General features: G+C 33.3%; 1 protein-coding gene across 2 annotated transcripts; it reads right to left on the reverse strand.

Annotated features, from left to right (window-relative positions):
• Positions 1-1223: 1223 nt before the first annotated feature.
• Positions 1224-7501, reverse strand: LOC142975395 (uncharacterized). 2 transcript variants are annotated; one of them, XM_076118207.1, is made up of 10 exons: positions 7301-7501; positions 6700-6822; positions 5476-6046; positions 5311-5385; positions 5017-5106; positions 4139-4271; positions 3418-3648; positions 2819-2915; positions 1897-2126; positions 1224-1480 (listed from the first exon to the last, which is right to left on the reverse strand). In XM_076118207.1, exons 1-10 carry the CDS (start codon positions 7439-7441, stop codon positions 1243-1245), a joined length of 1929 nt encoding a protein of 642 aa, XP_075974322.1. In that variant the 5' UTR covers positions 7442-7501; the 3' UTR covers positions 1224-1242. The 2 variants fall into 2 exon arrangements, with proteins under 2 accessions (XP_075974322.1, XP_075974321.1); XM_076118206.1 differs by having other exon boundaries at positions 2819-2927.
• Between the last annotated feature and the right edge of the window lie 7667 nt (positions 7502-15168).

Here is a 15168-nt window from a genome sequence, read left to right on the forward strand (position 1 = left end):
AACGATACATAAAGTTGTAGGTTTACATACGCATATTTAAACCTATTTTAGGGCACAGAAAACCACCAATAATCTATTTAGGTACAGCATCAGAATAATTGAATACAATTATCCTTTCAAATCCAACCAAACCAGTAATGTGAACAAGCTCTTACAGACAATTCAATACCAAATATTTCAACGCATCAAGCCATTAAGGTAATTGAATCAGTATAACACTATGTTAATTAATCTATCGATATGTATTCAATTGTAACGTCAAGATAGCAAATTACGTACATAATTAGTAACGTTTCATTGAACTGTCAGGAGTACTAATTCATTATGTTAACGAGACGTGGCGGAGACGGTGATGGATTATTCTTTTTCCCCTTCGTATAAACGCGAGGACCGAAAGGAAATGCGTAAAAAATGGACCAATAACAGTGTATGCAAAAGTTGGGCGCTTCTCCGACATAAAATATTAGGTTATTGAAATTTTCCAGACCCGTGGACCGGAGCAGACAAGACTGCTAACACGGCTCCTTCTTACGTAGTGAAAATAGCATTTCGCTGTAACTATGCGACGTTTACTGAAATAGAACTGAATTAAAAAGGTTTTTGCTCTTCTGTGAGCGTGTTTTGCTGGTCTTTGCTGGAGGATTTCGTTGAAAATGCTTTGATTTTAAATGTAAAATGTTGCTAAATGGCACAATATCTTTTTTGCTTATATATTTTGAGCTACTTATCAGCTGCTTGTTATATGTGCTACATAAATTTACATTAGAACCTGTATAAGTTACAAAAATATATATAGACGCAAAATTACCAATCTCATTCAATTACGGATATGAGAGATGTTATGTCCTAAATAACATCTGTACTGGAATATAATATTTTTTATTTTCTTTCTCAGGTCACTATGAGATGAATCACTGCACTTAAATGTCAGTTTCTTGCATCTAAAAGTTCTTCACAATGCGATTTTTAGGAAAATATTAAGTATATTGTTTTTAAACTTTATACATCGCTGAGGGATTATTTTTTTTAAATAAAGTCCCCTATTTTTAGCCCGGAACTTCAGCTATTTGATGCTAAACATCAAAAATGGGTTTAAACAGCGTTAAGGCGTAAAGTAAAACAGGTAGATAAAAAAAATACAGTTTAAAAAGACTTGATTCTTTTGTCAACATTTGTGAAGCAATAAAAAAAACCCATAAGATCAAATTAATAAAACCACAACATAAATTTAAAATACATTTATTAAGACATATTATCTAGGTCCAAGTTATGTCGTTCAAGACAGTGTTTCACCATTCGTTTCCTAGATCGGAAGGTCTTATCACATCGCACGCACTTCTGTTGCGCCTCTGTGTGTATCGTCATGTGTCGTTTTAACCCCGTCGATGAGGGAAAGGTCTTCGCACATATGAAACATTCGTAAGGATTGAGACCGGTATGTACGCGTAAGTGAACGGTTAGGTAGCTTTTGCGTTTGTACCTGAAAGAGACAATTACGACTAAAGGTGCGGTCACACAAAAGGCTGTTTATTTCTCAAATAAGTATACTTAAGACTTGGCTAATACTAATGACAGGCATTCGTGACGTATGCCTTAAAACAAGTTGTGGCATGATTTAGTAACAGACATTCATGTAAACTCTAATTATTTCATTTATACCACGCCTACGACTTCACTCACATAAAAAAATACTGTATGTATAAATAAAAAATCCAGGCCATAATCTATCTGCACACCAAATTTCATCAAAGACCACTCAGTAGGCTTTGCGTAAAAGAGCAATAAACAAACAGACATACCTACACACAAAAACCTTCATACATACATCCTCGCACACCTCCGCATTTGATTATAATTATATTTAGATTAAGTAGTAGAATTGAATAATTGAGTTACCTTAATCCACAAACATGACAGCAATAAGGTCTATCATTGCTGTGTGTCTTCATATGGGCAGATAAAAGACACGGTACTGTGTACTCTTTGGGACAATGTTCACATTTATACAGCTTCTCTCTCTGCACTTGTTTCATGTGATGGTTTAATTTACGCTGGTTTTTAAATGTCTTGTTACAATGAGAACATACTTGTGGATCAGATTTTACGTGTACATTTTGTTTGTGATACTGAAAAATATGACATTATTTACATAGGTTCTCGAAAGTATCAATCATGTCAATTTAATGAACTGTACAATTATTTTAATTTCGTTCAACGTTGAAATTTTGAATAATTGCACTCGGAATATACTAATTAAACGCGACGCGACTTATTATCGATAACAAATGTTTGTTTTCGATAAATACCAATGGCATCATAAATATGTAAACTGTATCTTCATACAAGAACGCTTTATTGACATAAAGGATAGAAGTGGTCAACAATACATTAAAATACTTAGGTATAGTCAACTTGGGTAACTTTGAATCATTTGGGTAACAACATTGAACGTGGGAATTTGATCTAGTTTCGGTTATTTTTCATATGAAACCAACACAATTGATAAAAGTTTGCAAAACTAAAATGAATCTTTATCAATTGTGTTGGTTTCATATGAAAAAATTATAGAAACTAGTTCAAATTCCCACGTTCTATGTTACCCAAATGATTTAAAGTTACCCAAGGTGACTGTATACGAAAAGATTTCACGTCAAATTTTAAACGATACTGTAATATAGTTTAGTTGGTTACCATCATATGAGTGTAATATGGCAGAGGCCGATTAAACCTAGCCACAAACCGAACGCATTCATTTGACACCTTGTAAAGCAATTTATGGTGTCTAAAATTGGGGGAAATTTAAATAAGAAATACCTACCGTCATATGTGACGCCCGTTTGAAACGCTTTCCGCAGACATCGCAGACGTATTTCGGAAGATTTGTATGATGCATCAGATGTTCTACAATAGCATGCCTGTAAATGAACCTAAAAAAAGTATTCAAGTGACAACATACAAGAGTGATTAAAATTGTGTGTCGAAAAACTTATTAACGTAAAAATAAAACAAAACCATACTCATATGTTCTCTGAATTCCATCAACTGTCTTAGACCAAAAAATACTGAGCTTTTCAATTTAAAAAGGATTTCTGTATGCAAAAGTAATGTTATTTGCGAAGTCACTCCAACTATTCACTATTCAATAATAAATAATAAACTATTGAACTTGCACAATGATAAAAATTTACCAAAATATTAAAAGTTAATCGGTCTCAAGAGCGGTTGGAGAAGATCTGCCGCGCGCCATTCAACGAGCGAACTCTGAGATCTAGCTATTTAAGATCAATGATTCACGATCCTAGATCGCGAAATCACGGAACGCCGATCCAAAATATCAGCATGGATCCGGCTATTGGCACGGATTATACCTACCTAGTTAAATTGGTCAAAACATTAAAAAACACAGTAGCCACTTACTTCTGTCCACAAATATCACAAAAATATCCAGGATGATAATGCATTCGTTCATGTCTCTTCCAATATCTTATTTTTTCATACACTTTGTCACATTGCGAATGTGAGCACAATCCGCCGCTCTTTTCCAAATGGACTTTGCGGTAGTGGAACTGAAGTGACAGTTGAGCTTTGGATTTCGCTTGGCAAATGTGACAGATATAATAATGAGATTTTAGTGAGCAGTGGGAGTATCTGTAAACGAATGTATGATCAATAGAAATGTCTAAAAGGGAAAAAGTAGAAATTCAAATTACAAATAATATATGTCAGTCAAAAAATATTAAAATTTGAAGACTTGTTGTTTTTTTATACAAGTTGATTTATTTAAGTTAGGGAGTGAAGGGACGTGTATTTCTATTATATTATTATGAACACCACCATGAAGTCATGCGAGATTTCCACTTCGGTAGTTCAAACAGACAGTAGATTAGGTGACAACGAATATTAAGCAGCATACGGACATTGCGATACCACTAATTGTTCGTCAACATCGTGACGCCTGCCTCGCGATGTCTGTACGCGGCTTTACATACTTACATTTGCAATTGGCAATACAAGAAGGTTCTTTTTAAAACATGATTTTTTGAGAAATTTATCCTTAAATTGGCTCTATACAAAATATTTTTAATTACTTATATTATTAGCATTTCATTGTTTGCTAAAATTATTAAACAATACGTACCTATGTGCAGCGATTGCAGCCTGATCTTTGCCAAGGTACATACACAACGTGCATTGTAAGTCATTGTTGGTCCAATGTTCGTGTAAATGTCTGTTGATACTGTCTACACTGTCTGACGAATACTTACAAATACCTAAAACATAAAACTTGGTTAAACTAGGAATCGATATCTGGGTTAATAAGATAATATAAAACCGTATAAAATTAAAATCCATACTAATATTATAAATGCGAAAGTAACTCTGTCTGTCTGTCTGTCTGTCTGCTACTCAATCACGCCTAAACTACGGAACCAATTTGCATGAAATTTGGTATGGAGATACTTTGATACCCGAGAAAGGACATAGGCTACTTTTTACCCCGGGAAAATGACGCATTTCCCGGGAAAATTCAAGTGGCGAACGAAGTCGCGAATAATCAATATTATAATGACATTGAAATAACAAAATTCCGTTGTCATGGCAACTGTTTTAATGGAGGATATGCCTTAGCGCGACTTCGTAATATTAGGAGATATAAATAATTTTGAGAATATTTTTCGTGAAAAAAAAGCATATTTTATATCATCACGCTACGACCAATAGGAGCAGAGTAACAATAAAAAGTGTTACAAAAACGTGGAAAATTCTGACCCATTCTCTCTTATGTGGCGCAAGCGAAGTTGCGCGGGTCAGCTAGTATTTAAATAAAAACAAATCGTTAAGCGTAACACCTAAAAACGGCTCGACTTATTCCTTTGTCAGGTAAATTATTTTTTTGAAAGATATTATTTTTGAATTATAAATTAAAATCATAAGACAGAAAACACAAAAAATCGTGGAGATGAATAATAGCCGCCCGAGTAAGCTAGTAGTTAATTAAATATGAGGATGACATACCACAGAACTTCGAAGGATCCTGACGTGTCACATTACTATCTTCTTCAGAATTTTGAATTGCCATATGATTAAACTGTTCCATCACTTTTCCTACAATATAATTTATTTGGTATCTCACTTATAACTTTATAACACAATAAAACTCAGTATTCAAAAATATTAGGTATTACAAATTTTATTTTTAATATATTATCCTTACACCTAGATAAACTATGTTATACATGCCGAAAACTTTTTTTATTTCATCTTTGAAGTTCTAAATATCTAATAAAAAATAGTATAAGGTGAACTTACCAATTCTTTGGTCTAGATTTTTTGGCTTCTTTTCCTTACATTCTTTCCTATGAGTTAAATACCATCCTTTACTTACTGAAATTAATTAAGTACTTAATAATCTGTTAAAAATTAAAATTATAGATTTTACTCTGCATATAATTTTCATATTATTAAGTAACTTACTATAACTTTTGAGGCATTTTTTACACTTGTACATTTTCTTGTTTGTTGTAAGTATTTTTCCTTTATTTGAATTACTAGATGAATATTCATTTGGTGTTTCTTCAGTAATATTAGCCAAAACATCATTCAAATTAGTTTCAGTTTTTATCTCAAATATTTCTGTTTCATTATTATTATTACACACTTCACGTTTATCTTCTTTGACACTATTACCAGAATCTGGTACTTTATTTTCACGTATTATATTGGCAAGTACTATATTTCCTGGCACTATACTTTGTTGTATTTCACTTTCAGATACTAAATTGTTCAGTCCTATTCTTACAGGAACTTTAATTTGTGGTTCAACTTCAGATAGTTTATTTTCTGCCACCTTTTTATTTTTCATTTGTTCCCAAAGTGTTGAATAAGGTATTTCATTTTTAATTTCAATATCACTTAAGCAATCTTCATTATCATTATTAGAATTCGTTTCTGTTTCAGTATTATCAATACAATCAGTGTTATTTGTTTCATTTTCTACAATTTCATTTTTCACAACTTGTTTTGATCCAATTTTTACATAGCATTCCTAGAGTTTCAAGGATTAATAGGATTTAATTATGTATTCATAGTATAATCTCATTGACTTTTTAGGGAAGTTTCAAAATCTCTTTGACATATTATTTTAGAAAATGTTTGTAGAAATAATTATCACACACTCCAATGGTGAAGGAAAACATCGAGAGGAAACCTTGTATGCCTAAGATTTGTTTAATACATTTATTGAGGGCATGCAAATTCCCCAACCCGCACTTGGCCATCGTGGTGGACTCAAGGCCTAACCCCTCCCACATTACGGGAGGACACCCTTTCCCAGCAGTGGGACATTAATGGGTTACATTTATGTTTGTAGAACTCCCCTTTTAAATTGATACCAGTCTGTGGACTATGGACTCAGAAAGACAGACTATGGACTTTATATGGAGTGTAACTTATATCACAATTCACAACAGACACGTCAAATTATAAACTGACACTACAAACTACAAATTATTTTCAAACAACATTCTACATTAGATAATAAGCCTAGACCAGATCACTTGTTTAATTTCATTTAGTTCTTTGGAATTCTCCAAAAGCAAAATTTATTGCTGCGGTTTTATAAAATTACCTTGCATTACCGCACAAATGAAACTGATGAATCAAATCAATTATCAATGTCTTCTTATTGTAAGTACTTACCTCACTGGAGAATGATTTCCACATCTTATGTGATTTATAGCAATTTATCTTAAATGTTGAGTATTTGGCAATATTATATGCACACTTATGGCACAAAATTCGAGGTTCATCTTCATCGGAGAGCTAAAAACATTATTTCCTTGAGAGTTGTATTTCATCATTAAACTTACCTCCTAGTACATAGACATATTAAGCTGCAGAGCAAAGAAATTGAGGAATCAACACTATGATAAGGTCCTTTTAGTGTTTATGGTCATAGTTTGGATTGCAGTAGCAAATGAAATAATACAGCCGGGAAACAGTCCCTTTAGTAAAACGAAATGACTCATTCAGAAGTGGATGTCACTTTTAAATTAATAATTTAATGTATGTTTATTTAATTAAACAAAAAAGGATTGACCAGCTTATTTTTAATTTATAAGCGCTGTTGCTGTTTACAACATTTTATGGTTATGCCAAATATGTTGGGAGTGTAGAAAAGTATTATAGGTCTCAACTATAGTGTTAACATCGGCTACTTCAAGGAACCTTGAATGCGAACAGTACAAATTCGTAAAGTTTAGGCTTCTCTACGAATAATAAACAAACCAGTGTTACTTACGGATAAACCGAAGCAGTATTCAAAACGTTGTAACCATCCATTTTCATAGTCCAAAGTAACAGAATCAACACAATTCGACTGTAGGCAGATACGGCAGACTTTCACGTGAAATGTTTTAGAAGTTTCATTACTTAAAGACATTTTTTAAGACCACAAAATCTAAAACTAGAATGAAAACACAAACAGCCGACTTACAATAACACTTTTGTAGTTAGTATGTCAAATGTCAATGTCAAGTTGCTTCAATTTCATTTGATCTAAAATAATTTTGTAACCAATCAAATTCAAGCGTTATTCGAGCGACAGCTGGTGATTGGTTCGACAAATATCATCTGTAAGGAACTGTCAGAAGGAAGCGTTCCGTTTTATGTAATAAACATTTGAAACATGCTATGTTTTGAATAATTTAAGTGAAGGATAATTTTTTTATGAAATATTTTTTGAAACTTTTAACCTTTTCCGTCAAATGAAAACTTGTCTAATTTCTAGTATAAAAGTACTTAAGCAAACTCTCGAGCTAAGAGTAAAAAAAAAACGAAGTGACATATATTATTAGCTATAGTTTGTGCATTAAGATCGTAACAATATTTCAGGGTATTTCTTGATTTCGAAATAAATAGGTGAGTTTACATAAATACGAATTACTTACAAAATAACAAGATCAATGGCGGATTCTGCAAGTTATTCACGCTACTTGAGCCACTCATAACGAAGGTATTCGCTAAAGTGAGATAAAATTGCTCAATTTATCAAGCTAGTCAGTTTTTTTTGCGTTCAATGGAGGGAAACATTAGATCACTTTAAGCGCACACATTATTCTTTGTAGGGCAAAAACATAACTAACCCTTCTTTTTAGTGGCCGAAGTTCAGTGAAAACACTTTGCTTTTTTCGTAATAATTTCATTTAGGTCATAGGGTCGTGTATATTTTTCAATATTGGAATATTTCCCTACGTCACGCAAGACGTCTAAAAAATGTTTAATGAGACTAATTAGGGACACAGTTATCATAGAACATAATTTAAATCACCTCATCGTGGTCGTGGCCGTATATCCAACTGCTGATCAAGAGGTCTCGTGTTCGATTCCGGGATCGGGCGAAGTGGTAGTTAATGGTCTTTTTTAAAGTAACGAACTCGGTATATCGCAATACCCCGCTCCCTAATACATAGGACTTACGTTAAAAATAGCGAAACGTGGTTGCATTTCACGCACCTCCTCTGCCTATACCTACTGGTATAACAAGCGTGCTATAACAGTTTAGATGTGTTTCATATCAGTCTTACAAACACATTATTATATCAACTTGCTACTTTCGCGTACGTAATATTAGTTGTTTTTTAATGTGCAAAATCTTCAGTACATAGCGAACGGTTTTCTTTTTTGAGAATGAAAATGAAATCATTACTTCCAATTTATTTCCTATCAATAGCTGCGTTTGGGATAATTCAAGCATCGCGAGAAGAAATTATACTAAAAATAGGTCGTCGCGTGCAACACGGCACTCTGTCTTGTTGAATTTACTATGAGGACCAATCTATCCATCGACTAATATTTCATTTTGTACACTTATAATTTTGTACTGAATTTGTCTAAGACTCAAGAATATTTTTCACTGCTACGGAGCAAATATGTTAAAGATTATATTATATTTAAACAAATTAACTAACTTACTTAGTTTTAATTTGATTTTGAAATGTTACTAATAGGTGGCGGTAGTTTTGGTTGTTAAAACATATCTTGTGAGTATTTTATAAATTTTTCTCACAATTTGCGTAGTATTTAAACTGCATCTACGTTCTATTTTAAGTCCATACTATTTCAATAAGCCTTCAGATTTCCCATTTAAATAAATAATCAGCCTTCAAAAACCCGAAGCTCCTGAGTAATAAAAGGCGAATATATATTGGGAAACTGGTAGGTTCGGAGATAGCGATGATAATCTTCAAATTCAAAGGGGAAGGTGGGTATTCTGTTCACGTAGCTCCGGCGTGCGTCTGTCCGTACGGTACGTGCCTGTACTTGCCATAACTATTCGTACATTATAAGCAGATACGAGGTATAAGAGTAATAGGCAGATGCGAAACTTCTTTAAGGCGCGTAGTACCGGCAGAAATAAATTTCTGTAAATATCATGGCCTAACCTACTCATTACGGGAGAAGACCCTTGCCCAACAGTGGGTCACTAAGGAGTTATATTAGGTCGGGGAAAAGTCTTTTCGCATTATAGTATGTATGAACTTGTAATAAAATCTTTTGTCTACACAAAAAGCTCGATATTTAGGTACCTCACGAGCTCACTGAAAGAAATCTTATGAACCGTGTACTCATTTGTGATTCTTGCAGCCAAAGAGATTTTATTACAAATTCATAGATACTATAATGCGAAAAAACTTTCTCCCCGACCTAATATTTATTTGTTTCAATATGTGAATCAGCTGGTAACGTAAATAGCTTTAAGAAAATTTATATTGAAAATTCACAACAACTGATTCTCTTGGTGTCTGAAATGGCCGAGTCGCTTGAGAAAACGGATAACCTAAGTATTGCCTATTATAACCCTAGTATAAACATTGCTTCTCGATATCGGTACTGAGTAATAGAATAAAATTTTGTTTCGTATTGAGATTTACTTCGTTAGCAGCATAAATATAACAAAGACATAACATAGAATCTTGGAAATTTAATCATGAAAAAAATCTTGATTTATGAAAAGTCTAATAGGTACTTTTGACAACATTTTATTGAATGTTACTCAATATTACTGATTACTAACATATAGTTTTATTGAAAAAGAAAAACATATTTTATAAGTATCATATTACTAAAATGTGCGAAGAAAAGGCATTTTGTCTAAGGTACCCGCGGGTATTAAGGCCTAGCTAAGGGAGATTTGTAATAAAATGAAGAATATCCAATATAATCAACCAGTTTTTATAATAATCAGTCATGTACTTATATTACTACCGAGTTTAAACAAAAAATAGCTTCTAAAGCTTAAAACTAAAACATCATATCACTTTTAAAAAAGCGCTGTCTTTAGGCCTTATTATAATAGGGTAGGGTAAAAAGGCCTATACTATAAACTATTCAAAAATCAACTTAAACTAAGTAAATTAGTATTCTTGACATCAATAATCATTAACATAAGGCAATAGAAAGCATAGTAGTCTTAATAAATTAAAAAAATGTCCTTATTCGCATCCATCAGGACATTGAAAATCATCAGTATATTCTGCAGTCAAACCGACACATTCTTCGTGGTACCACTTAGAGCATCGCGAACATTGCCTCATAGCATCATCCATTCTATCTTATTTGCAAGCATGACAGTACCGATCATTTTTTTTTTGTTATTTATTTTTGTCAGATCGCCTTCTGACCACAATGCTCGTTTGGGAGGCATCGTGACTGTAAGCACTAAAAACAATAATATATAAATTGAAAATATAAACTACGTATATACTACCACTAAAAAACATTTTAAAAACACGCTCCTACTTATATAGCAGTTAAAAAAATAGGAGTATAATAAGGCCTATTGTAAAATTTTATAGGCCTTAATATCCGCCAACCACCTATTTACAGAAAAGAATAATAATATAATTTTTATAACTACAAGTCTCTTAAAACGGTAATTTACGGACAAGCATACATTAATTAATAAGCGGACAGTCAATACAGGTTTGTAAATATGATATTTTCTAAACAACTTACGTTTTACTGGAGTCAATTTTTATAATTCGTGCTGCTGAACCGCACTTCTGAATGATTTCGACGATATTTGCGGGAGGAGAAGTGCTAGAGTGCGTCCGCCACTTTGCAGCGACTTGTATACGCTCCGAGCTTGTGTGACAGTAATCTTGATCGTCAACTACTGTATTTCGTACGTTTTTTGTGATTTAGGCCTTATTACCCGACAGGCCTTAATACCCGCAGGTACCTTATGTATCGTAAATACGTTACTTGTGAGCTCTGTTATAAAGACGAATAGAGCTTTACGTAAAAAAATAGATCAAGAAAAATCTATCGATATTTCGGGTAACAATATTTCATTTCTACAATTCAAATTCGGATTATTTATTCATAAATCAGTTCTTACTTTAAATAAAATCGTCTGAAGATTATATTTATGCATCACTACTGTGCTTTAAAAATTGGTACGACGTTAATTTCCATTCATGTTAATGTTAACTGCACGTTTGGCGTTTAACCACTGGGTTAAAGTGGTCACCTGGTTCAAATAATTACAAGATGGACGGTAAAATATTTTTTCTTACACAAACATTTTTAATCTACTTCTAATTAATGCCTTCACACATGTAACACAGACTTCTGAAACCACTTTTGATAGCCACATACCTAATCAGAATATTCTCAAAACGTAATGGAACACAAAACGAAATCCGAAACTCGGACGTACTTTCAAAAAGAGCCCCGGGGCTGTCATTAACGAGTTTGGAAACCTCTCCTAATGGAATAAGTGTAGATGCATTAAAAATAACTTCGTACAAAGCACGGGAGGATTTTCCATAAATCACGTATGGAGCTCTTTCGGCTGTTCTTAACGGTATGCGTGAAAGCCTTCTATAACGTAATAAATTCCGATATCAAATAAAATTACGAGGGTTTTTGCAATACGTCGTAAAGTTGCAGTTGTTTTAATGGCCCGTTTTGCTGTAAAGGTGAAAAAATGCGTCCGTATTTTTCGTGGAACCTATTTTGAATGCGAGCTGGGTGTTTGCGAATTATGTTTATTATTTTACTCGGTTACTAAAGTGAAAACCTTTTCTTTATAATAGGTTTGTAGCAAAAAGAAGGAGATTATAATTACACTTTACCAATTATTTATTTGTTTAATAATATTTCAGGTACGTATACAAACTATTAATAACTTAAAAAAAGCGATGAATAAGTCTACAAGTCAGTGATTTTACTACACAGAACTTAGAATTTGATTTCTAAGTTGACAAAGACCGTTGACCTTAAACATAAACTTAAGTCCTAAAAGCACATGCACCCAAGTTACCGTGAGTTGATGAGTTAACAACAAAACTACCTACAGCTTAGGTTATCTTAAACCTGATACGGTAAGCGGGTCAACTAGAACATTTTGACTTGATGAGACTTTGGTTCAACGCTAATGATACTTCAAGTTTAGTGGGTTTATTTTGTGGTTATTGCGGTAACAGCCTGTAATGTGGAGGAGCTTAAAAATTAAGTACAGGCGGGTAATTTCCTATTATCTATTATATCGACAATCAAGTAGGTATTATATATACATTCTGTATGAAGAACTGATTAGCACCATTAATGTATTTTGCAACAACAACGATAGTCGTCAGTCGATAGTTTTGACTATAGGAAATCGTGCAATACCTCAATATTAGTTTAAAGTGACGATTTCCGACCATTAAAAATGGTTTTTGAAGTTGACAGAACACAACTTACTATTATACTAAGCGCAGATCTTACTCAAGCCTGACTTAAAACAGACTATTGCTTTTAAAAATCTTGAAGACATAATAAACACAGCTGACTTGATTATACGAGGCAACTCTTAAGCCAATCTTGAAGTCTGCTCCCATCCTTAAGCGATATCGACATTCGACATTTACGCCTATAGTATATTCAAAAATCCCCCATATTCCGTTTACCAAACGCAAACGAGGTTACAGAAACATTCGGGTAAGACAAATGGATTCTTATTTACACAGACAATAAGCAACAGTTGTCTGTAGGGGCTCGAAGCTCGAATGTTATACATACTGTGCTCGAGCGATCTAAATAAGTAGTCATTTGGACCTTTGGGCGTACTTCAAAGTTCGTGTTATAATCTTTTCTTTGTTTGTGTTTTTATGCATATCTATTGCCCTCAGGTTAGTAGTATGATGGCGAATTTTTTATTCTACTACTGCCTCCTCTGCTGATGGGATCTATAACTAAACAGTTATTAAAAAAAATGCTTTACAAATTTTACATACTATTAACCTTCCTCTTAAATTACCCTATTTGTTAAAACCGTTTTAAAAATTTTACATACAGACACAGAGATGGACGCGGGAAGCGACTTTGCTTTTTACTATGTGGTGATATTAACATGAACACTTTTTCTTGAGGAAACGTTTTCACGTGAAATATCAAGCAGAAGTTTGTCTATGATAATACCAAGTAAATCTAATTACTAACCAAAGTGTTCCGAGAAATGATCAAAACACTTCAACACCATTAACTCGAGTTGAAATTCTCTCAAATATTGTACACAAACTCTATTTAGTTCAAAAATATATTAGATAAAGTCTGGATGATAGGGAACGCCGGAGGGCTGATAAAAATCGTCGATTAGGATTTTGGAAGTAAGCCTTCATAAACGGTTTTATCTCATGTCTTGGCCAAGATATTTTGTACTAGTATTTTTATGATAGAGTATTATTTTTTGAAGTATTTATCGGGATTTAGGTTGAGTCGTCCTATCGGATTACATTGTTATGAGTTGAGGCGCTCGTAGCAAATAAACTTGTACAGGATGATGGAAAAAAAATACATAAGTTCTTTGATTTAGATAGGAATATGTTTAGAAATAGTTCGGTTTGTCTTCGTTTACCAGGTGACTATGTAATTCGTGATCTCCGGTCCGATTCCGAGGTTGGGCAAAATGTGAAAAGGTTTTTTGTTACACTATATCATTATAAGCTTGGAACTTGATTCTCTGCATGGTTAATGTCCATTAGATAGTTCACTATAAGATAAGAAACAAAATAGAATAAAATAAGAATCAATATAGCCTAACAGTTTAGAGAAATAAGAATGATGTTATCATACACATTTTCACCCTTTCTTGAATAGGTTGTAAAAGCGTTTTTCAAAACCCATTTTTTTATTCCTTCACAGGTTTCAATAACCAGTAATAATAGTAGTAATAATAGCGTCAGTAACGAATAGGCGCAACGGTCTATGGACGCCTCTATCTACCTTCAACATAACGCAGCTTTTAAACAGCCTTTGCTATTATTTTCTTATATCCATAAAATGTATATAATAACAGGGTGCAAAATGGTTTTTAACAAAACCGCGATATAAATTTAACATTAGCTTAAGCGTCGAGTGTATCGCGTGAAAGGCGAGCGTTAATAATAAATATGGTGACGCGAATATCACTGTGAAGACAAGGCGGCCCATCTCCACGTAATATACTCCATTATAATAATGCAATGGGTTTAAAAATGTTTTGGTACTTTTGTTTTGGCTGCTAGATTTGGAATAGTTGTTTTGTGCGATGAGGTTAAGCTAATACTGGCGCGGTTACGGAAATAAAAGTGTACTTGAACATAGTGAGAACGTAGACAATAATATTATCGAATAAGGATGTAATGAAGAAAACTAATATCAAAATTTTATTCATTGAGTTGAGTTTGTCAAACCCTATACTATACCGCCTTAGTTTTACACCGGATAACCTAAAACCTTTCTCGGCAATCGCTCTACCTATTGGTGAAATCAGCATGAAATTTTGTACAGTACAGACATATAGATGCAATGTGCGATTTAAGACTATTTCTAATAGAAAAATGTTTTTATAGTATTGTAAGGTGTGTCTGATCTTATAATCTATGTTACTTAATCTATGATAAGATACTCTATTTACTGTAAACATGTACTCTTATATTATGAGATGTAATACAAAATATAGTGCAGTATTACTGGAGATTTCGTCGTTTCAATTACCTCCAACACCACTCCGTACATGGCGACCCTGCCGACGGAATATTCCAGTGCGCCGCGAATTTGATACGTACCCCATATAAGGAAGTCGACCACCGTGATAGTTCGGGATATTTGTTGTGACAATGGCAGAAGTATTTGTTATTA

This window comes from Anticarsia gemmatalis, chromosome 9, assembly GCF_050436995.1.
Source record: "Anticarsia gemmatalis isolate Benzon Research Colony breed Stoneville strain chromosome 9, ilAntGemm2 primary, whole genome shotgun sequence".
In the NCBI taxonomy this organism is placed as follows: Eukaryota; Metazoa; Arthropoda; class Insecta; order Lepidoptera; family Erebidae; genus Anticarsia; species Anticarsia gemmatalis.